General features: G+C 46.6%; 7 protein-coding genes and 1 non-coding gene across 8 annotated transcripts; all 8 read left to right on the top strand.

The window, feature by feature from the left end:
- Positions 1-6: 6 nt before the first annotated feature.
- On the top strand, positions 7-2,279 carry BGW36DRAFT_395976 (putative C6 transcription factor; the record flags this gene model as incomplete). The annotated part of the gene is made up of 4 exons (XM_046218111.1): positions 7-410; positions 463-490; positions 548-991; positions 1,047-2,279. The coding sequence occupies 4 exons, from the start codon at positions 7-9 to the stop codon at positions 2,277-2,279; spliced, it is 2,109 nt and encodes a 702-aa protein (XP_046074747.1).
- A 1,801-nt stretch (positions 2,280-4,080) lies between these two features.
- Positions 4,081-4,177, top strand: BGW36DRAFT_t22. The gene has a single exon. It is a non-coding gene; the product is annotated as a tRNA-Pro (tRNA).
- Positions 4,178-5,412: 1,235 nt separating this feature from the next.
- On the top strand, positions 5,413-6,243 carry BGW36DRAFT_425835 (putative short chain dehydrogenase/reductase; the record flags this gene model as incomplete). The annotated part of the gene is made up of 2 exons (XM_046220170.1): positions 5,413-5,446; positions 5,507-6,243. 2 exons carry the CDS (start codon positions 5,413-5,415, stop codon positions 6,241-6,243), a joined length of 771 nt encoding a protein of 256 aa, XP_046074746.1.
- A 746-nt stretch (positions 6,244-6,989) lies between these two features.
- BGW36DRAFT_375438 (bicyclomycin resistance protein) lies at positions 6,990-9,391 on the top strand. Its single transcript, XM_046215769.1, has 3 exons — positions 6,990-7,474; positions 7,577-7,671; positions 7,793-9,391. The coding sequence occupies exons 1-3, from the start codon at positions 7,171-7,173 to the stop codon at positions 8,978-8,980; spliced, it is 1,587 nt and encodes a 528-aa protein (XP_046074745.1). The 5' UTR covers positions 6,990-7,170; the 3' UTR covers positions 8,981-9,391.
- A 1,163-nt stretch (positions 9,392-10,554) lies between these two features.
- Positions 10,555-12,594, top strand: BGW36DRAFT_139618 (sterigmatocystin 8-O-methyltransferase). Its single transcript, XM_046209430.1, has 6 exons — positions 10,555-11,012; positions 11,077-11,141; positions 11,200-11,478; positions 11,543-11,593; positions 11,658-12,184; positions 12,252-12,594. Exons 1-6 carry the CDS (start codon positions 10,832-10,834, stop codon positions 12,427-12,429), a joined length of 1,281 nt encoding a protein of 426 aa, XP_046074744.1. The 5' UTR covers positions 10,555-10,831; the 3' UTR covers positions 12,430-12,594.
- Positions 12,595-14,026: 1,432 nt separating this feature from the next.
- On the top strand, positions 14,027-15,459 carry BGW36DRAFT_357667 (uncharacterized protein; the record flags this gene model as incomplete). The annotated part of the gene is made up of 3 exons (XM_046213897.1): positions 14,027-14,272; positions 14,331-14,831; positions 14,908-15,459. The coding sequence occupies 3 exons, from the start codon at positions 14,027-14,029 to the stop codon at positions 15,457-15,459; spliced, it is 1,299 nt and encodes a 432-aa protein (XP_046074743.1).
- A 2,039-nt stretch (positions 15,460-17,498) lies between these two features.
- Positions 17,499-18,875, top strand: BGW36DRAFT_425831 (uncharacterized protein; the record flags this gene model as incomplete). Its single annotated transcript, XM_046220169.1, has 1 exon — positions 17,499-18,875. One exon carries the CDS (start codon positions 17,499-17,501, stop codon positions 18,873-18,875), a length of 1,377 nt encoding a protein of 458 aa, XP_046074742.1.
- Positions 18,876-20,023: 1,148 nt separating this feature from the next.
- On the top strand, positions 20,024-21,910 carry BGW36DRAFT_425830 (putative glucose-methanol-choline oxidoreductase; the record flags this gene model as incomplete). The annotated part of the gene is made up of 2 exons (XM_046220168.1): positions 20,024-20,243; positions 20,325-21,910. The coding sequence occupies 2 exons, from the start codon at positions 20,024-20,026 to the stop codon at positions 21,908-21,910; spliced, it is 1,806 nt and encodes a 601-aa protein (XP_046074741.1).
- Positions 21,911-22,603: the final 693 nt, after the last annotated feature.

Here is a 22,603-nt window from a genome sequence, read left to right as displayed (position 1 = left end):
TTGAATATGCCTGTAACACTACCAGATAAGGATTTGAAAGACTATTCTTGCTTGACGTGTCGCCAGCGCAAGGTTAGATGCGATCGGCGCGCGCCGTGTTCCAATTGCATCAAGGCAGAGAAAGAATGCAGTTTCATCCCCCCTACCCGTGGCAAGCGGAAAAGGACCAAGCCGCGCAAAGAAGGCCTTCATGCCAAATTGAAACGATATGAGGACTTTTTAAGATCGCATGGTGTGAAGTTGGAGACACCCGAAGATGCTAGCAGCGACACAGACTTCGAGATGGAATCTCAGCATCAAGCTGGAATGCTTGTAGAGGTAGCTATACCTCAGATCAACAACTTCCCTGAAAACGAGGCAACAAAACCGAAGCTCATAACGAAAGAGGGAGTATCGAGATACTTTGATAGGCAAGTATTCTTCATTAGTGTTTTAATCTAACCGATTCTGACCACTTTCTAGTGCTCCTTGGTCAAATTTAGGTGATGAGGTAGATAATCCTCTTCCCAACCACTGCTATGTTTTTATCCTTTCTGACTTCTTTTAGCATCCAGAAGTTGGCGAAATGGATGGTTCGGGTGACGGGTTAAATGTCTTCGAAAGCGCCATGTTTCTAGAGCCTGAGCAGGAAAGCAGATTCGAGAATCTTGCTAGGCTGCACCCGCATCATGACATATTGCATAAATTAAGAGAAATTTTCACAGATCGGGTTGATCCTTTGATTAAAATCCTCCATTTTCCGACCTTCTGGGCTGCCTTATCGAACGGTTTACAGCATTCTCGCCTGTCTAAAAGTTTGGAAGCAGGGGTGTTTGCTTTTTATCTTGTGACTATTGGTGCCATGCAGGAAGATGAGTGTCGTGATATGTTTGGAGCGGAGAAAGCGACCATATTTTCCCGCTATAGACATGCAACTCGGCAGGCGTTGATCAATGCGAGATTCTTATCAACTTCTAGCTCAATGACTCTCCAAGCATATGCAATATTCATGGTACGCTATAATTATAATGCTTGATTTGGGGATTTGACTAACAACGGATCGACAGATGACCGTGAGAAAAAGTTATCAATCTGATACTTTGTTTGTCTTATCCGGAATCGCCCTACGACTAGCACGTAAGATGGGACTTCATCGGGATGGCACATGTCTTGGGCTGTCTCCATTCGAAGCTGAAATGCGGCGGCGACTCTGGTGGCACATTGCTTATGTGGACTTCCGGACAGCAGATGTGCTAGGAACAAGACCATCCCAAGATATTTCTTTTGGTGATACCAAGATGCCGTTGAATGTTGATGACGAGGAACTTCACCCAGAGATGGAAGAGTTACCGCAAGCTTGCAAAGGTATTACATCGATTTCACTTAGCATCATAAAATACGAGGTCATGGAGACTCTGCGGAAATTTTCAAACGATTACCCTAGTGATGTTCGCTGGGAAGCGCTCTTAAGCTCTGATGTCACGCTTGCTAAGAAGGATGAGGTCATAAGCGAGATTGAAGACCGCTTGGAAAGAAATTATCTTCGGTATTGCGATCCGTCAAACTCTCTTCATACATTCATATCAATTTTGATCAGATCGTCGATATGCAAGATGAAACTCTTCGCTCATACTCAACGCGGATTCGGTAACAGCAATAGCTCTGTCAAACCCTCTCAAAGTGACCTCGACATCGTATTTACCAATGCTACTAAGCTTCTTGAGTATTTGACCTTTATGCAGGGTCATCGGGGACTAGAGAAATACAAGTGGCAGATTGGCACCAGCTTCTTGTGGAACACACTACTCTATGTGCTCATCGAGGCTCGGCATCGCAAAACTGGGCCTGAGGTTGATCGTTCATGGCAATTAATCGGCTCAGTCTTCGCACACTATCCACAGATATTCGAAAAATCATCTGATGCTGTGCATATCGCACTAGGAAAGTGGACACTAGAAGTTTGGGACCACTACATTACAGCCTGTAGAGATGAAGGACGTGCTGAGCCACCAGTACCGGAATATATCGATGCGATTCGGCGATGTCGAAGGCCTGAAATAGTGCCAGAGTCTAGAGCGGAGGTTGTTGATACTGCGGCATTGGACGATTCTGAAGACATCAGAAACCAGCCTCAGTCTCAATTTCAATATTTCGATGTAACTCTCCCTGATTTCGAACATGTCGATAATGCCCATGATTTCCCTGATCTTTTATCATTCGAGATGGATCCGAATGAGTGGGAGCAGTGGGAGCAGTTGGTCTTAAAACAAAGCGGTCTTCCTCAACTCGATAGTATGTAAATATAACTGCTACTGATGAGTGAAATTTCTCAAACTAGAAAGTTCTCCGAAGGTGTGTATACTATTTGTCTCTCCAAGCGGCTTTAAGAATACATAAAAGCTCTAATATTACATGTCTAATCCGAAAGTACAAGTAGCTTGTTAAATAACAAGCTACTTCAAATGTTGCCCTAGCGCCAAAGAAGTACACCACAAAATGGCCCTAACCCGCGTTCTAGACTGTTCGTAAATTTTTACGGAGTTTTATCAGGCCAATCTGCTGGTCCCTTTTTATTGTCCAGAAGATAATAAACCCTGTGAATAAAAGAGACGCGGAGGATAACCCGATCAACACATGGAGCTGTTGCACAGCTGCATGGTTACCGATTAAACGACTTTGTCCATTCACCTCAACCTTGCACCACACCAAATTAATCCAGTTCGCGTTCCTGTCGCTGGTCAAGACTTTCCCCCAATCATCGGCGTGAGCGCACTCAAACCACGCGATTTACGCGATTGGTCCCCGTTGCGTGGAGTATAGACCACATTGCGGTCCCAATATGACAGTATCAAAATGGCAGCGCACCAACTAGCAGCACAGGGTCCGTCAACCCCGATGATGGCCCAGACGGAGTAAGGAAGACAGGTATATCTAGCCATAGTGACGAAGACTTGGGACAGCCATGGCGAGGCCGGGGATGCTAATCGTGACACACACCGCGGTTACTTTTCGCCATCTCGGTTGGCGGGACAGCGCCATAGGCCATTATCGCAATCAAGTTGGCAAAGAGAATAATTCGCAATAGAACCGCGCCAGTTTTATGACTCTTGCGTGAGGGCATGTTGCTTAATGGTATTCAACAATAGCAGAGACCCACCCAAGTGGAATGTGTGGGCAACCCGTCAAAGAGATGGTTTTATGTTGGACATCAGATCGCATAACAGTCCTTTGGAATAAAAGAAATGGAAAAGTGAACTTTTGCTAAGCTAAAAAGCATATCTCGAATTTTAACTTACTAAAATATAGGTTCATTTGAATACATACTAGACTGATAATGGGTGCAATCCGCGATATCCCTCACTTAGACTACTTTACAAAGCCTCAAGAGTGACGATAGAGGCACTGCTAAGCGTTTGATTCGCATACTGGTACCAAAACTTTAGTGCATCACGGCATGTTGTGTAAATGGAAATTCATGCAACCAATTGTTTGCTGAGGACATTTTGTGCAAGTGGCCGACAATTCCCCTTTCTCGCTGCGCCTCTGGCTCCACTCATCACGAGTTGCAAGGCTGATTTGTATATCGGGCGCAGGATTTTCAAGCTACTATAATAATTGATATCTTGACGCCCCGGTCTGACTTGATTTGGTAACACTGCCTGATTAACCTAAACATTGTAATGACCCCTACTCCGTTCCCTGTTAGTGCCTTTGAAGGGCCGACAGATATTAACACATGACTCAAAGCCTAACCGTCGTTCACCTGCTTTAGTTAGCCCTTTTGCATACGACTCTACAGTATTGTTTTCAGTATACTAAGTCAGTGAAACTAATATTGTTACTGACAGGGAGACTTTTGGTCCCCCGAGATTACACACCCACTGCGTCCAGAGGATCATTTTTTGTAAATAAACTACTTTAAAGAAAAGCGAAAGTCGTATATTGACTCAATCATTGATATAAATACAGAATCCAGCTTTGTTCTTATAGATAGCAGGTGTTAAGTAGTTGGCGTGTTCCAGGCTGCTGAGTCCGGGGGGGGGTTATTAACCGTAAATTAAGAATATTTATATTTCTAGAGGAGTTCTCCACTAAGAACAAGCCCGGATGGTCTAGTGGTATGATTCACGCTTTGGGTACTTCGAAAGGGGTTCTTCCTGGCTGTGTGAGGTCTTGGGTTCAATTCCCAATTCGGGCCGCTTTTTTGTTATGGGATCTTTTTTTTATAAATGTGAGTGATACATATGAAGTGATCTAAAAATGTGAATTTGTCATGTTACTGGCTGGATTCGTCGATTAAATAAAGAACTTCCATCAATATATATAATGCCAGTGACTGAGACTATATTCGCGTAGATTTGTAATTTATATATACTTTTGCTAGTACATACAGTATGCACTGACTCAAGCAGAGCTTGTTGACTGAGTTTTAAGATATTAATATTTCTATTCTACTCTGACCCTCAAGGGACTAGGTGTTTGTGAAATATGTTCTTAACTAGTTAATCAATGGCTGAATGCTTTACTCTAGCCAAGAGGGGTTCATTTTAATTTAGCGCCCCGGTAGCCTATGCCGCTCTAGTGGCAATCGAGGAGGGAAGGCTGGACCCTTGCCCCACGTAGGGTAAGGGAAAAATACCCGACCCTCTACTATACATGGTATGCCCATACAGATAGAACTAGCCACTAACTAATTGTCCACTCCACTACTCCACTCTCGGGCAAGGTGCTTCGTAGTGTCAGCCCAATATATGGGCCAAATATATTACCGCTACCCATGAGCGTCAACCATGTGTGTGGGGTAGTGGTTTCATTGACGCCAGGCGGGAAAGGTGGCCGGTATCGGTATGGATGATATACCAGTCTGCCTACACGATAGCCTTAACTGTAGTAATTTCTGGATAGGTTTCGAATAAACATGATGGTAATATGAGACGCGCTCTGAATATCAACATCATTATCTTTCCTTTGTTTTATTTACTCCATTCTCACCCACTTCGAATACCGCAAAAATGGTCAAATTGGAATTTGACGCTGAACAGTTACACACATTCTGTCAAAGCCAGTATTGACGCTTACCGGCACCGTCAGTAATTTAACTGAACCCTAGTGATTCGGTCAGCGACAGCGACCCCACCTCCGAGGATCAATTTAGCGCTGCCTACGGAGTAGTCTCGTAGTTAACTCCCTTGGATGACGAGGGCAACCAATGTACGGCGATAACGGGGTTAAGGTGTCACACGGAGATGACCGCCTACAAATTAAATAGCCTTGAGTGATCTCTACCTTCCGTTGATCTGAATCGAATCCCATATTGTTAAGACTGCGATATTCGCCCTTTGCAAGCATTTACAAACATCGAGAAAAGCCCCAGACCTTACAATTCATCTCCTTTACCACCCCTCCTCAAACAAAACCCAAGTTCCACACACCATGGCATCCGACAAGACCGTCATACTCGTCACTGGTAAGTTGACATCTCAAACGTGAAAGAAGAGTTGGCCAAACTGAACGTTCAATTTCCTAGGTGCAACCGGTGGTATCGGCTACGAGACGGTAGCAGCTCTGTCGGCAGCCTCGTCTGATTTCCATGTGCTGCTGGGCAGCCGGTCGGTTGAAAAAGGCGAGAAGGCTCTAGCAGACCTGCAGTCGACCTATGGCCAATCACTGAAGAGCTCAATCTCGGTCATCCAGCTCGACGTCTGTGACCAGCAGTCGATCCAGTCCGCCAAGGCCGAGATTGACACAAAGTTCGGGAAGTTGGACGTTCTCATCAACAACGCCGGCATTATCGTCTACCAGCAGGTGGACCAACTGACGATGCTGCGTCAGACCTTCGAGACCAACGTTTTTGCCCAGCAGATAGTGACCGAAACGCTGGAGCCGTTGCTCCAAAAGTCGGCCAATCCTTACGTCATCTACATCACGTCCGAGATGGGCTCGGTTACTAAGCGCCTGGACCCTACCTTCAAGTTCGACAAGATACGCGGTGAACCATACCGTATGAGTAAATCCGCCCTCAACATGCTAGCCGCTTGTCATCGTCACAACTACGCGGATTGGTGCAAAGTCCTAGCTTTCAACCCAGGCTGGTGCGTTTCCAATTTGAGTGGACCGCAGGGCCGTGAAATGCGTAAGAAGGGTGGTGCCAGGGACCCTAAGGAGCCGGCCCTTGTGCTTGCTGATGTTGTGTTGGGAAAGAGGGACGAGGACATTGCTAAGAATGGCATGGTTGACGTTGATGGTGGCGTTTTGCCCTGGTAGAGTAGTCGAATTTTTCAGTTGTGTGTATCGAGCTGGGACCTCGAGAAATCAAGATTTGTGAGAAAATTTAATAAAGTATTCGAGAAGAAAAGGATATGGTTCCAGTGAAGAATTTCCCTGTTAAAATTTCAGACTGCTAGTACTAAGGCTGTCTCAGTATTTCTATCTGTGAAATCTGGTAAAGTCAAGATATCATCCTTCCTCCCTTCACTTTTGATAAGCTGGAATATTCGCGTATAATATTAAGGTATCCTCACTTTTCACTTCCAATATCATTCACGATGAAGTTGTGACCTTGAAAGTAATGCCTGCTGGTTCGTAACGTGTCGTAAGGTCTTCACCATGGATGGAGCTACGTAGTCATGTTTAGGATTCGAGACTTGCTTCATTGTATGGACTGAACTTTTGGTATTGCAGTGTGTGGTTGGGCAAACATGCTTTCTCTTTGTCTGCAGCCGCTCCACACCTAAAATCAGGCCAGCGGAAAATCCTGATATTTCTATTGGTTATGGCAGACTACCCGGTTCGAATGGCGCACCTTCTAGCAGCTAAGGAGATTCACGAGGACCCTTTCTGTGCACCCCACCTCATTTACGAGGGTTAAGAGTGGATAGATACGGCTGCTTCCCGCCATAGTCGGGATCTGATGTGGATGACGGAAACTGACGGCAATTGAGGAAACCAGCGCACCCAAATACAGGGGCCAGCCACCCATCGCTATGCACCCCTGGTTCTCGCTTTCCGGCCGGCATGGAGTTAGCACTTATTCCCGGGCGAAAATCAATACTCGGATTAACGAGTTGTCTCGCGATGAATCGGATTTGTTCCACAGTTGCATTCTACTAGAGAATAATTTATGACCCTCACTCTCCCATAATCCGCAAGCCAGCGTAGAATCAGCGCATCACCTTCCACTCTTTTGCAAGCATGAGCAAATCAGTCCTCCCAAAACGAACAGCAAGTCACAGCGACGACCCTGAAAGGGGGCACGATGATTTGGAGAGAGCTCATCAACAACCCGTCCCTGCTGTCATAAACTCAAAGGAGCGCGAGCCTTCCACAGAGACCCACGGCGACAGAAGTTCGAATGACGGAGACGAATTTCACAAGATTATTGTGGGCTGGAATACCCACGAGGATTGCGAGCATCCATATAATCTACCTCGTTGGCGTATCAATGCTACAGCCGCCTTGCTTGCCATGTTGGCTTTCTTAGTGCCTTTTTCATCAGGTATGCGATTATTTTGTCCAGCACATATTCCATCCTTTTCCTCCTTTCGATATTAAGCACAAATGGTCTTCCTTTCTATGCCCAGCTCTGATTCAGAAAAAGCAATTATGTCCCCGGCCACTAGCCAAATGATGGAAGATTTCAATAGCTCCAGCGAATTACTCCAGGCATTTATGGTGTCTGTCTTTGTTTTAGGGGTGAGTAATAAAAGCATTCCCTCGTATGCCGACTGTTCTTTATTGACAGCCGCATCTTTTCCTGTTCCGCCAACCCTTAGACGGGGTCAATTCAACAACTTACAATCTGTTTACTTGATAGAATGCCTTTGGACCACTGATTTGGGCTCCTCTGTCCGAGATCTACGGACGCTTCTACATATATCATGGGACCAACGTTGCATTCGTCGCTCTGACAGTCGGCTGTGCCCTCGCGCCATCGCTATCAGTTCTCATCGCTCTTCGCTTTCTAGCGGGTCTATTCGGGGGAGCAGTACTTGCTAACGGAGGCGCGTCTATTGCCGACATGATGCCCCCTGCGAAGCGAGGCCTGTTTATGGGCCTGTTTATCCTTGGCCCCGTTATGGGACCAGCCGTTGGCCCCATTTGCGGCGGCTTTCTCTCGACGGCGAAGGGCTGGCGCTGGGTTTTCTGGCTTGTGGCTATCTTAGCTGGTTTTGTGACCATCATGATGGCCTTAGTGACCCGGGAAACTTACGCTCCCGTCCTTCTCCAACGCAAGCTGGAGCATTTGCGACAGGCCACAGGAATTCCTGGGGTTGGCTTGGGGAGAAGTCGGGATATGGAAACCATATCCTGGCGCACTATCCTCTGGCAGGGCATCATCCGCCCGATGAAACTGCTAGTTACATCACCAATCTCGGCACTCTGCGCTCTGAACATGGCCGTGGCCTACGGTATCCTCAACCTATTGATAACCTCCATCTCTATCGTCTATCAAGAGACGTACAGCTGGTCAGCGAATATATCTGGCCTTGCCTTCATCGGTCTCGGTTGTGGCACTTTCTCAGGCACCATGATCATCAGTGGTACTTCGGACAAATACGGCGCGTCCGCAGCTGCCAAAGATGGAAGCGGACAGAGAAAACCTGAGTATAGACTCTTTCTTCTCCCATTCGGGGGGTTACTCCTCCCCGCAGGATTGTTCATCTTTGGATGGACGGCCGAATACAAGGTCCACTGGATAGTTCCTATGATTGGCGAGGCACTTATTGGGGTAGGCATTATGATCATCTTCATGTCCACAACCCTGTATCTCATCGAGTCCTACGCAATGTACGCCGCTAGTGCCCTTGCTGCCAATGGCTTCATGAGATCGATAGGGGGTGGCCTTCTGCCTCTGGCCGGCCTGACAATGTACTCAAATCTGGGGGTAGGGTGGGGCAATAGTGTACTGGCGTTCATCGCACTTCTTATACCTCCAATTTCTTTGGTTCTTCAATGGTACGGCGAGAAGCTAAGAAAGAACTATGAGCCCAAGATTCTCTAAGGGAAAGGCGTAAGAGCGGAAGGAGAAAATCGAATAACACCCACGACAAGAAGCTGGTAACTGCTCTTCCTGGATCAACAATTTGTTTCAAGTAGTAATTACCCAAGCATGTGATAAACTTGCTAGAATTACATTTCGTTTAGACTCACTTGATATTCTAGAGGCTAGGATATAGGAGCTTTGCAGCTTACCATTAAAGTTGAGTGAGTTGCAGCGTGTTGCATTGCCACGACCAATTCTTACTCCGTTTACGTATAAAATTAGAGTCTCCTGCTTGCGAGGGTCAATATGAAATCCGAAACTCTTCTCTAAGGAGTTTGAGTCCCTCATACCTTGAATATTATGATCTCTCTGATTGGTGGAAGAGAACCGGCAAAATGCATATATAGTCTTTAATTACTTAACGCTGAGACCATAGATCTTATTTCCAATAAAATTAGGACAGCTTTCTTTATCTAGTTGAAAATAAGTGTACAATAACTTAGATATATCAACCCTAGGATATCAATGCCGCTAATCCCAATTGGACGGGAGTTCACTACTTGACATTTTTACTTTTTTCGTAGAAATAATGGGAATCTTGAAAATTCCAGAATTTTTTCAAAAATACCTAGCACCCCTAGCGGTTTTCGGCAAAGGGGACCTAAAACAGGCCCCATAAATATTGTGAATCATCCAGGGACACGCTAAGAAACCTTACCACTAGTGTCTGGAGGAATCGGACAGCGATGAGAAGAGCTGACTGTCAATGACCCACATCACCAGAGACTCGCAGTCCGTATTCAAAGAGCAATAATTACCAATTAGAAAGCGAGTAGACCGGAGATAAGTTATTGAATCCGAGGCTACGGGCTATTTACGTAATCTGTAAGCCACATCCTCTGAGATAAGCCAGTTTGGACGCTAATTCAGATCTGCGCTCTTAATAAGCAAATTGTTTACCCTTGACCTATCGGTGAATGACAATATGGGTTAGAAAATTCCTAAGTATTTCACGTATTTTTTTGGACAGATTACAGAGCCTCGTATAGGTGACCATCCCTGGAGCCTGAGAGGCCCAAAATACCTTGACCCTCATAGAGTCTAGGAGGCTTCAAAAATCTAGAGATGTTATGTTGTAGGGCCTGGGAATCCCCCAAAGCCTCAGTGGCCATGTACAATTTTGATGTTCTGGTAATATAAACTAACCCATTTATTCCTTTTAGTGGCTTGGTATGTTCCTATTTCCAGTCTATGAGTATACTATTCTTGCGTTATTTAGAGTTTATAATTAGGTTAAATAAGCGTAGTAAATATTGTAATCTTAGTTGTAACTCATAATAATCCCGGGTCACATAACTCTTACTAGTCTCTCTACTTTTAGTTGGCCGAGCAAGTCCATCTATAGCAACCGAACCTGTCCACGCTAGAGCGTTCATTAGCGTTCCTTTGAGGTATTTTGAGACTTCCTATTGTCGTCTTGTGCTATGGTGATGAGAGTTTCTGCGAAACGGCCCTCATATATACGGACATAGTCACAAAAGCGGGGAAGAAGTCAACGGACCCCGACCGATGGCTGAAACTCGCTCCTTCTCGACTAAGATAGGTGAGCTTCGCTTCGCTTATCATCAATCTAATACAAGCCCGGCTAGATCTAGTTAGGCTATCTACGGACTGTGATTGTTACGTGAGGGAGCCTCATATATAGCATGCCAATTCTTGCCATATTGCTGCAGTCTTCTGCAGAGCCTCCAGGCACACTATAACAATTTCATGATCTTTTAACTTCTCATAAACGCGATTACAGATTCAGTTACCATAAATTCAAACGTCTTATCTTCATTATCTAGATATCTGCATCTTCGCTACAAGATGTCAGTCTCGAACGGTACACAAGCGAGGCGAATCGTCGAGCTGGCAAACTTGATTCAAGATTCTGTAGCCAAATTGGATCAAGTGCTCATAGGCCAAAACGCTCCATTGCCCTCGTTTGAAGAAGATGCTCCTACATCCCTACCAGACGAGGCTTCGGAGTTTCAGCGAACAGTGCTCGGTACGAGAAAACGATCACTATATGTTTGTACCAATTTGAGTTACTTACCAATGCGTATTATAAGATGCTACTGATGAGCTCCATGATCTTCTCCTTGATCCGTTGAGTTTGATATACAAGAATTCGACAGTATTTTCCATACTATACCCTGAACCCCTGTCGGCACTATAACTTACATCTATCCCAGCGCTACAATCTTACGAGCCTGAAGGTGATTGGCCGCTTCAACATTGCCAGCATGGTTCCGCCGGGCGGCATGATATCCTATGAGGAAATTGCCAAGCAGACGGACCTTAATGAGTTTACAGTGCGTCGCCTTCTCCGTCACGCCATGACCCTCCACATCTTCCAGGAACCGGAGCTTGGTATGGTTGCCCATACTAATGCGTCTAAACTGCTCCGGGAGCCGGGACCAAACGCCTTCATGAGCTTCCATCCTGAAATTTCCTGGCCGTCGACTGTGAAAGTGAGTCGAATACTCGGCAGACCATCGTACTAGTCGATACCAAGCCTATGCTAATGATCTGTAGTTACTCGAAGCATGGCAAAAATGGCCGGGATCCGAAGAACCCGGCGAAACGGTAATAACGATCCTTCTTTATCTCTCTGAAACTGTCACTGATGCTGTGCCATACGGCCGTCTAGGCGTTTTCGCTTGCACACAATGGCGTGGCCTCTTTGTATGAGCTCTTCTCTAGCAACCCAGAAGGGGCCTTGCGATTCGCTGCGGGTATGCAGGTCTTTGGGAACCTCCCCCAGTTCCATATGAACAGGACCGTAGAGGGATACGACTGGCAAGCGCTCGGCAAGTCGAAGATCGTGGATGTGGGCGGGTCAGAGGGCCATCTGTGCATTGCCCTAGCGGAGCGCTACCCGGACCTCACTTTTGTCGTCCAGGACATGGAGAAGGTGGTCGAAAAGGGTCGGGCCAATCTTCCGCGTGAGCTGGAGGGCCGCATCGAATTTGTGGCCCACGACGCGTTCCTTCCACAAAAGGTCGACGCTGATGTTTACCTGTTCCGAACCGTGTTCCATAACTGGTCCGACAAGTACTGTGGTCAGATTCTGCGTGCGCTCGTGCCTGTTTTAAAACCTGGCGTCAAGATACTGATCAATGATATGTGTCTGCCCCGACCAGGAACCATCCCGGCGCATGTAGAGCTGGATATGAGGTAGGTTGTTGAATGCCGCTTTGAGTTCGTGACGATGGGGACTTCTAACTTATGTGACACAATCTAGGTGCAAAGACTTGTCTATGGCTGCTCTCTTCAATGCGCGTGAAAGAGAAGAGATGGAATGGAGAAGCTTGTTGTCAGAGGCGGACTCTAGATTTGTGTTGAAGCGTGTGATTCAGCCTCCTGGCTGTGCTTTGGCTATTATTGAGGTGGTTTGGGAGGAGACACCTTTGGCTTCCTAAACATCACTCGAGCTCATGTACTGTAGGAAAGTGCCTAGGTTGAGCTGTCGCGAATGGTAATAGCTGAAGGATACTAATGGCTATAGTGAGGGTCTCTGACACTCTCACCTGTTGGGTACGATTACGCCTTACCTACGATGTTTCTAGATTTGCATATATACAAATACAAACTTTAGTCTAGTAGTATAATCGAAAAACTAGCTGTTCTTACCTGTATGTTCATAAGTGCGATACCAAATTAGGAGTTATTGCGAGGCGTCGGGAATCCTGGCGCTGAAGGTACTCTCTAGTATTCTTGGATTGACCTAGATTAGGTTTATGTTAAAATAGCGATATGAGTAAGCTGGTTTTTGAGACGGGCGTTGATTGTAAGGGAAAATTTCTGTACAATTAGCTTGCCACAGGTGGCGAGTGTTATACTAACACATGGCGCTTCTAATTGGACGATGATGCAGACAGGATCGTTATATCTGGCTTCAACCTTGTCTTAGTAAATACGGAGTATTCGTATTGGGGATGCTTGTAGACGCGCCAAATTGCGCCCCACGTTTGTTATCCTGTTAGTAGATTCTTTAGTCCTTTACTGTTGAATCTGATGGTCTTCACTTAGTGAATGTCTTCATTTTATGGGTTCAGAATCCCAGCTTGACTCAATCTAATCAATTACGGAATGTCGAGTTATTAGGTGAGGGTTAGAGATGGATGGATGGATGGCTTCATTTACCCCAACCTCTCCCCACTATAACTATCTGTATAGCTCCACTATATTCAATACCATTTCTTACGGGGATTAGAGATCTAGTAAGATTCAGGTTAGTTTAGAAGGCTAGGGCTAGAAATACGGTTTTTTCGGCGATCATGATTTAGCGTAAAACACTAAATTACCTAAATTACAGGAGCCCAAAGTACGATGCCAAGCTTTGTGGCGTCTTCTAAATATTTCGTCGGCCGTTCTAGTGAGTTTTCACGAAGGCACTAGTGCAAGCGGTAGAGATTTTCTCGTATCTATCTCGTACTGCGGCTATTTTTACTCAGACTAAAGCGGTCCGGGGCGCACGGGCCGAGGCCCTAAAAATCAGTCTGCGGACTGCGGTTTTCGGGCTGAGTCTCGGCCATCCTATGGGCTACGTTGCCGCCGGGTTGCTGCAGCCTAGAGAATGTCATCACGCCTAGAATAGGAAATTGTTCGCTGAGAGGAGTTCTCTGTGAGATTGAAAGGCTATCCAACAAACCCCAGATTCTGGGTTACGTAGGAAAATGTGATATAAATCGATCGTAAGGGTCTTGGCCCCGGTAGCACTCAGGCTCTGTGCTCACTGGTTAATCGAATTTCTTCGCTCATCATAAGCCCCTCTTTCACACCGAGTTACTCTTGGCTACATCCCCGATCCACTGCCGGAATCCGTGTTTCTCTAGGGCTGACATGTGTAACCCCAGGTTCCCCATTCCCCAAATTTCTTTCTAAGAGAGTTTTCAGAGTCGTAAAATCCGATGAGATGCTCAGCCAGAGCCGTATAAATGAGCGGAGTAGATTTGATTCATCCTAATTGTTTGGATGCTTCGCAAACTGTCTTTCATCCTCTACTCTCATTACGCCATGGATCAGTTGGCTAAGCTTGAGGCCCTTGCTGGGGAGTTGTTGATTGCAACCAAGAGCCTGTTAGAGCATTGCCATAGTATCGATGCTCCCTTGTATGGCACAAGTGGAAGGCCAGCACAACTGATCCCTCCTGGAGCCCGAGCGGAGGCACATCGCGCACGAGAATCCACCATAGCATCTCTCACCAAACTTCGTGTCATGTTAGCGGGGCCAACTGATTTCCTGCAGGACATGGCCAGCCAGGTATGGATGATATTCTTAGATAATAGTGGTCAAACAATTCCTGATTACGGTGTAATAGAGCCAACTGCTGGCCTGCATGCAATGGCTAGGAGAATTTCAAGTTCCAGCCTGTATCCCTCTGAATGGCAGTATTTTGATGAAAGAGGTATCTGATCTCATTGGCGTCCCAGAGGACAAGCTCTGTCGTGTAATACGAATGGCGGCTACGGGGGGATTCCTTCAGGAGCCACAACCTGGTCATGTTGCTCACAGTGCGTTGTCAGCGTCTTTTGTGGCAAACCCTTCATACCAAGACGCAGCGATCTTCTTGGCTGGAACAGCGGTCCCAGCAGCTTTGGAGATGGCACATATTACTCAGAAGAATCGAAAGTCTTCTGGGCAGACACCTAATAGCGTCATATCCAACCGGTCCGCCTTCTCTACGCCTAACAGAAATGAGCTGCCTCGGCTTCGTCGTCAATGGCATGCTTACCTGAGACACGGTACGGGGCTGGTTTGCGACACAGCTACTGATATTCTAACCTGCCTTGAGCCGCTGCAGAATGCGCTAGTTGTTGAGGTAATCTTCTTTCATGACAATCACAATCAAGTCGGTCATTTTCCTAATTAAGCTTCCTGCTTTCTACTATATGTAGGTCGGAGCCCGATCAACGGAACGCGTGGCAGCCCTCGTAGATCAGTATCCGACTCTTCATTTCACCGTCCAATTAAACCCAGCATTTCAACGCAGAAATGGGGCTAGACACTCGCGTATTGATGTGCAGCACAGGGCGCTAGGATCTCCGCAACCCATCCAAGGCGCAGCGGTCTATATATTAAACTTTCCTTTTCCGGAGCCAGGTGGGCCGTCCACGCCTGTGGTGGCACAAATTCGAGCTGAGCTAGAGGCTCATTTCAATGTGCTTCGACTTACCCATGCAGCCACGTTGGTGCTCACGATGCCCTTACAGTCCGAGCGCGGGGAGGTAGGCCCAGATACGGCGGTCTTATCGCAGATACGGGATCTGTCGTTGTTGCAATTGGCGGGTGAGCGGGAACTAGAGATCTCAGAGGTTATTAGTGTGCTGAATGGCGTGGGTGATAATGATGGAAGGCTCGTATTGGTCAATAAGGTGACATCGGCGTTAAACCAAGGCGTCGTCGCTTTAGAGTTCAAGTACCAGGCATATACAATAGTGTCGTATTGACTTTTGAAGGCGAGATAGCCGAAGTGAGGGGGGGGAAATGACCCTGCAGCATTCTAAACTATGACAGAATAATGTACCTAAGTAAGTTACTCATCTTATGATACTTGTGGCAATCATTAGATTGCGCCGACTATACACAGAGAGCAAGTGCCACATCGCGATCTATGGGCTTTAGGCGGCCGGCAATTCCGTCAGTCGCCACGGGGATAATAGCTGCTTACCCCATATTACCCTAATATCAAGTAATCTTTCTGTGATAATCTTTCAGCACTACCGTCTGTTACTAAGATTGCAGATCACTTACACAACGTTTTCATTGCGTCGAAGTTAATTCAGTAAGTTTAAGGATTTGATCTTGTTGGCGTTTGAGAATTCCTAGAGGCCTGTTAAGGAGCTCCTTGAACCACTGTCAGAAAAAATATGCGACTATAATACCACTAGAAACCCTTACTTAAGTAGGGATTGCGCCCTTTTTGGTATAGTAGTTAAAAGTTCGACAGCCTCCAATGCTCCCGTGAGCATGCAGGCTTGTCTCCCGATATCGGCCCTGGCGTTCGTGCGTCCATCAGCTGCCGCCTAATTTTTTATGTGTTGCCACATCTGTCCGATTAGGTGGCATCGCCGGCCACGATAGACTGCGGAGGCAGCACGGTACCAGTAGTGGTGTGAGATACGAGAATAAATTCTAAAACTTCTCATTCCTTGAGATACGGCGGTAGCGCCAGAGCACACATGATCATGATTACGTGACCATCAGCAACCACCCCAAAAATGTGGAACTCGTTTTGGAAGCTGGGTTCAAAACCCACCACAGTTGGGGAGTAGACAGTTCCTTTTATTAATTAGTCAACCAGTTAGGTGATTGGCTGTCAAGTTGTACCTGAATCTAAACAGTGATCTACTTTCTAATGCATTTGTAGACATATAGACTAATCTTGAGGGCTAGCGTCGTACCTCTAGCGGTGGATTTCCCTCATTTTCATATTATCTAATATACGTAGGTCAGCATAGTATGGGAGGATCATCGAAGTATGTATGCGTGGCTAGCTGAACTCAAATGGTATGCATACATGCCTAGCATCGTGTCTGACTAAGAACTGCTCTTTACGCCACCACATTCCAAATCCGTTCCTTGTTGGAAGCCACTATGGAACCTTCTGCGAATATTTTACTGTACGCGTCAACACTCGTTTAGGCTGCATTTCCAACATGCCAGCAATCTCCTGGCCGCGCCATTCGCGATCAACATTTAAAGGATATGCTGTTTGACTCAGATTACGTAGTAGAAGATTCTCACTTGGCGGGGAATTCATCAATTACCCGTCGGATTTACACCGTTGATTTTCCCACAAAATGGTATAATTTATTAAGAAATCATCGGCTCTGCGCTTTGTGCAACCGACTGCTTGATGTTTGCAAATTATGTGTTGTGTCTTCTTAGAATAGGGATTTGTTCTCAATGCTGAAGCATCCAAGCCACTCGGGGACACCGGGGGCTCGAGTCTCCCCCTAGCTAGCCACAGCTGGTAATTACATGGTCCCAGCATGCACCTCGGTAGAAAATTCCAGCCTCGTATTGTAAATTAATAGTCCACCGCTAACACCAAATGCATTGATTTCTGATTTCTAGTTCCTGTTGGGTTCCTATCTTCCAATCATTAATCTTGCTACTACTACATATAGAGGCGACAATATTGGGGGCTTTCACGTATTTACAACCAGGCGCATTTAGCGTGTATAACTCATCCCTACCAAGTAATTGCTTGTAGCTGAGTCAGATGTACGACAGCCCTCTACAAACTAAAAGCTGACAAACAACTGAAAACGATTTGGACTGACGAAGAGAAGTGAGTGGAGACGGGGGCGCAATAAGACAGTATAGCAATAATATAATAATAATATAACAATAATATAACGCAGATATAGAATAGATAACATGTGTTGTATCTTTTTAATTATATGGCGTCTTGCTTAGTTATAACCCTACTGTTGTCCATTCCATCCTTTACCCTCGTCCTCTTCCTCTAAAGTTTTTGTCTATGGACACATTACAATCTCCGGCTCGCCCAAAGCCTTTGCCAGGATGGCCCAAACTACGAGACAGTTGTAACCGGTGTGCTGCCTCCAAGCTCAAATGTAGCAAAGAGAAGCCAACATGCGCCCGTTGTGCGAAACGTGGCATGGTTTGCGAGTACTTCATGACCAAACGCGCAGGTCGCAAGAAGTTCTCTGGCAGCCAGCCGCAGAATCAAGCTCCTCCATCTCCAATGATCCAGCATTTACCTGCGACGGCTCCCAGCTGGACAACCCTCCCAATTTCCACCGCCCAGATAACTCAACTGTCCCCCGGTACTCCGAGTATGGGATACCAAAACATGTTTTCAGGAACTTCATGCGTTGCAGATCCGACGGTATTAACTCCCACCACTTTGGATTCCAACATGTCATCCAATGAGTTTTTGGCATCCCCTATCTCATTATCCATGCTGGATATGCCCGATACGGGTGATTTCACCGACTTCTGCCAATTCAACGATCAGAACAACATGGGCGATTTGATTGATATCGGTAGGACCGCAACTTCTCATGCCGCAAATAATGCCTCCCTACCCATGAAGGCTACCGCGGTTCCAGAAGTTCAACTATCCTTCCCATCAATGCAAGAACTCCCGGACGATCAGTCATCTCTTGTTGATGGGCTCAACTCGAGTCTGATGCACAACTTCGTCGGGGCCTTTGGCCTTCTAAAACAACTGCCCTCACCATCGCCACCATCTTTCCATACTTCCAATGGACAGAGCCTTGGCAACCATCCTGAACTCGACCGGCTGAATACCGTCCAATCAATAATCACCGGAAACGAGCAGGCTATCCAAGCTATTAGCGAAATGCTAGAATGCAAGAGTTCCGAGGACAATTATCTTCTGGCTATTCTGTCTATCGTTACTTTGAAGGTCCTGGCATCGTATGCTACCGTGGTACGGCAGATGCCGGTCTTTGACGGTACCGACGAGTGCTGGGACACTTCTGATCATGAGAAACTGCAACATCTCGAGGAGGCTGTACAAGGCTTTCCCACTGCGCTGATAGATAACCACTTTACCGACAACGAAGATCAATGTCGGATGACTATCCAACAGATTCTTAGCCAGCTCCACCGTGTGCAGCGGTTGGTAAACGCCCTGTCACAACGCTTCAAAACCGATGGAGAACGCGCAGAAGCTCCGGATACGTCGTCTTCATCCTCCGCCTCCTCCTCCTCCTCCTCCACCACTGACGCCACCGACGTTCCTAACTTATTCAAATGTATAGAGACTATGTTCCCGTTTCCCAGTCCCGTGTTGAAGCAGCTGGAGGTTGACCTGCGCGAGCGACTGCGCAAATTATCCGCAGAGATTGTGGATGTCCTTCGCTAAAGGACACATGGCTAGTTATATAGCCTACTCTTTCAAGAATTCATGAAAATCATAATGTCACCTTTTACGGATTACCGCTTGCAGATCAATGTATATACTACCTCGAACAACAGTATTTGTTAGAAAGCATTTCATTCTCCAAATCAACTAGACATGGATTTCAGAATTACCCGATCGTATACGGCGCATATCTATTTATAACCCAAAATCTAGCTTCTATTTCCTGTCTTTCCTGCCATCTTACTACCATTTGGCAGTAGTGTCTTCAAACTAACTGTATATTGATGTACTTAGAATTCTTATTATGTAAACCCTGTTCATCTTTTCCAGTGAAATTTGTGAAAAATGGCACCGATCATGGAATACTGTATGGCTGCTCTGGTGGAGCCTCAGTTTTCAGCCTCTCAACCATATGTACGACGGCAATTTGCCGTGGTATTCTCAGGTAACATTGAGAATCGGCGTTGACTATGGTCCCTTGATTTAACAAAGATTAAAATCGTCTAGTTACATCGTTAAAGATTGGATGGTCATCTTCGATAATATACAATGGGCAAATTAAATTCAATCCATTAGTCGCAATATGTGTGCTGCGTAGCTACTTCGGCATATTGTGCGGCTGATATGTTACCACCGATATTTTGTGTTAGGCCGTGATAGGTTGATTTTAATTTTTTGCATGGGTCCCTCGTATTGGCGTACCTAGAATCATTGCGCCATTCATTTCATCTATGCAAACGGTTTCCCGAGTATATTTAATTTTCCGATATGTAGAATTGCCCGAGTCGGAACTCTTGATATTACATCGCGTTCTGCGCGATAGGTTCCTGTAGTTTTTCCGACCCCTACTTCTGACAACGCCAGCACCTACGGAGGGCTATTTGTCGTGCCCACCCTCTAACATGATATCGGTATAGGCGCTGCGTTTGCAGACCTTAGGACCCATTTAAACTCGCTATCAGCTCTTACGTGAAAATGTTCCTCGCTCCCAGTATTTTTTTACCAATAGACGAAAGTTCCAGAATCTTTCTCTTCCTCATTAGGACGAACTCTGGGTCTAGTAATAGTCATAATCGAACATAGTGGGATGGTGCAGACGAGATAGTTACAACCTGAAAACGCTGGTTCCGTCCATCTTTGTTGCAAATATGAAAAAGCGTAGCTCGTTGATTCGGCTTCTCATAAGCGTGGCAGCTACCACAGTATTTGCTTCTGACACCAGAAACGGGGGCCAAAACACTGACTACGTGATTGTCGGGGGTGGTCCAGCGGGCTTGGTTCTTGCTGAACGACTGTCGCGCGATGGCACAAGCAGCATCGTACTCCTAGAAGCTGGCCCGAGGGACTTCAACGCTACCTTGCTCAATAGTAAGTTGATTCTTAACCCCCAAGCCGTGTATAATATGACGAAGCATCTTTTTGGAGGCTAAGACATAATTCACCTTCTAGCTCCTGCTCTCTTCCCTTTCATCGCGGATCCTTTATGGAATTTCACAGGACAGCCGGATGAGAATCTGGCCGGAAATTCCGTACAGATCCCTCAGGGCCGAGTCGCCGGGGGAGGTACGGCAGTCAACGGGATGGCCTATTGCCGTGGTGCGGCTTCAGTGTATGACGAATGGGCTTCGATCTCTGGGAATGAAGGTCTTGCTTGGAATTCGCTTTTGCAAGACTTCCTCGAAGTCAGTCACTATGCTGAGACTGCGAGTGTCAGTGGTGATCAGAAGCAAATAGTGAACCGAACAGTTTACGGTCGTGGAAAAGCAGGAGTTGAAGTCAGCCGCTCGAGTATCATGGTTGGCTACGAGGAGCTGTTCTCTCAGACAGCGCAAAGCGAGCTGGGCCTGCACGAGGTCGACATGAATGACGGAACCGGCATCGGTGTCGACCGGGGCTTATTATCCATCTACGCTCGAAACCACTCACGCTCCTATTCCGGCAATGTGTACAGACCGTCGATCGAAGTCCGCCCAAATGTGCATATCCTGTACAATGCATGGGTGTCACATATCGGCTTCGATGGCAACAGAGCAGTCAACGTGACGTACCACCAACAGTCTGGGAATAGAGAAGACAGCGCTGTTACTCTTAGAGGCAGCGAGATAATACTGAGTGCTGGCGCTATCAACTCGCCAAAGTTACTCATGCTTTCTGGTATAGGACCTAGGGCAGAGTTGGAAAGACACAACATCCCTGTTATTGCTGATCGACCCGAGATCGGATCCAATCTGCATGACCATGCACTCTCCGTCATGTTGTATAATGCCGCCCCAGAGTTGCTAACTGTATGGCAATGGACTGAAAATTCCACCGAGACTGTCATTGCGAAAGAGCAGTACGCGAGCAATAGCTCTGGGCCTCTCGGCACTGGTAATGGGTTTGTCTATGCTACTTTTCGTGTCCCAGACTCCGCGTTCGCTGGACTAGACGCCATCCACTATACCACGCTGCCGACCGATCGGCCCCACGTTTTGATCCAAGTTACTTCGATACCTCTCCTGGCCGGCGTCAACTCGAGCGCGGTCACGGCGTGGGCCTCTCTCGTCCAGCCGGAAGGGGTCGGTCGTGTTGGCCTGCATTCGTCCGACTATCGAGACAATCCAGTGATTGAAACCAACTTCTACGGCTCTGATGCCGACAAGGCGGCTATCCTCTGGGGTTACAAAAAGTTGCGCGAGGTCATGGGTCACAGCGCACTTCAGACGATTCTGCCAGGCGAGATCTATCCAGGCGCCAACGTGACGACGGACGAGGATGTCTGGAAGGCCATTCAAGCGCAGACATTTTCGTATCGCCACCCTATAGGCACCGTTGCATTGGGGACGGCGCTGGGGAGCGATTGGCGCCTGCGAGGCCTCGAGGGCATTCGCGTGGTCGACTCGAGCACATTTCCATTTCCCACGACTTGTCACCCGCAATCCGCCGTATACGCCCTAGCTAATCGAGCAGCGAAGGATATATTAAAGTCGGACAAGGGCTCACGTGGCACGATGAGATATGTTTCCAACCTTTTCTCTTGGGCGGGTTATAACTAGCTACGCTACCATTCTAGAGAGGGTATATAGAATGAGAATAGAACGGAACAGATAATTGAAACGGCATGTTAAATTAACTTAGTATATTACAATAATACCCCAAGTATGCGAGAAATTTACATTTAGAAGAGGGAATGCGGTGGTCATATTTGATAACAGTTCGAGCGCTTGCATCAACTTCGAATATATGCGAATCTAAAATGATTGATAAAAAGGTGTTCAATCCCTGTCATTTACCTTATCTTGCTAAAATACGGTCTTACATTCTCACTGTATAGAATATGCTGCGTTCATTCTAGTGCCATAACGGGGTATTAGGTGATTACGATAACTGGGACTCCGAAGAAAGTGAAGGAATACACAACGAGGTTGACATGATTTGGCTGGTTTCCTGCCCTCGTCTTGGAGAGAGAATCAAATGAAATATACGTAAGTTTGTGTTCTATACTCTCTATCTCAGCTGGAATCTGTGTGTCTTGATGGCTTTAGTAGATGGTCCTCAGCTTTGGTTTTCGCTGCCTTAAAATAGGGGCCAAAGCTCCAATTACGCCGGATTGTAGCGCGAGACTGGCTCGTCATCTGGGTCTATTTCTCTGTCCTAGAAGTTGTGTATTGACAAAACCAAGAAACAGATCATTCAAACGCCAACGAATGAGATGCGTATACAAACCTGCGCGTGGGTAAAGATGGGGT

The sequence above is a fragment of the Talaromyces proteolyticus genome, assembly GCF_021365285.1.
Source record: "Talaromyces proteolyticus strain PMI_201 chromosome Unknown BGW36scaffold_4, whole genome shotgun sequence".
Lineage (NCBI taxonomy): Eukaryota > Fungi > Ascomycota > Eurotiomycetes > Eurotiales > Trichocomaceae > Talaromyces > Talaromyces proteolyticus.
This window is presented reverse-complemented; position numbering and strand designations above follow the sequence as displayed.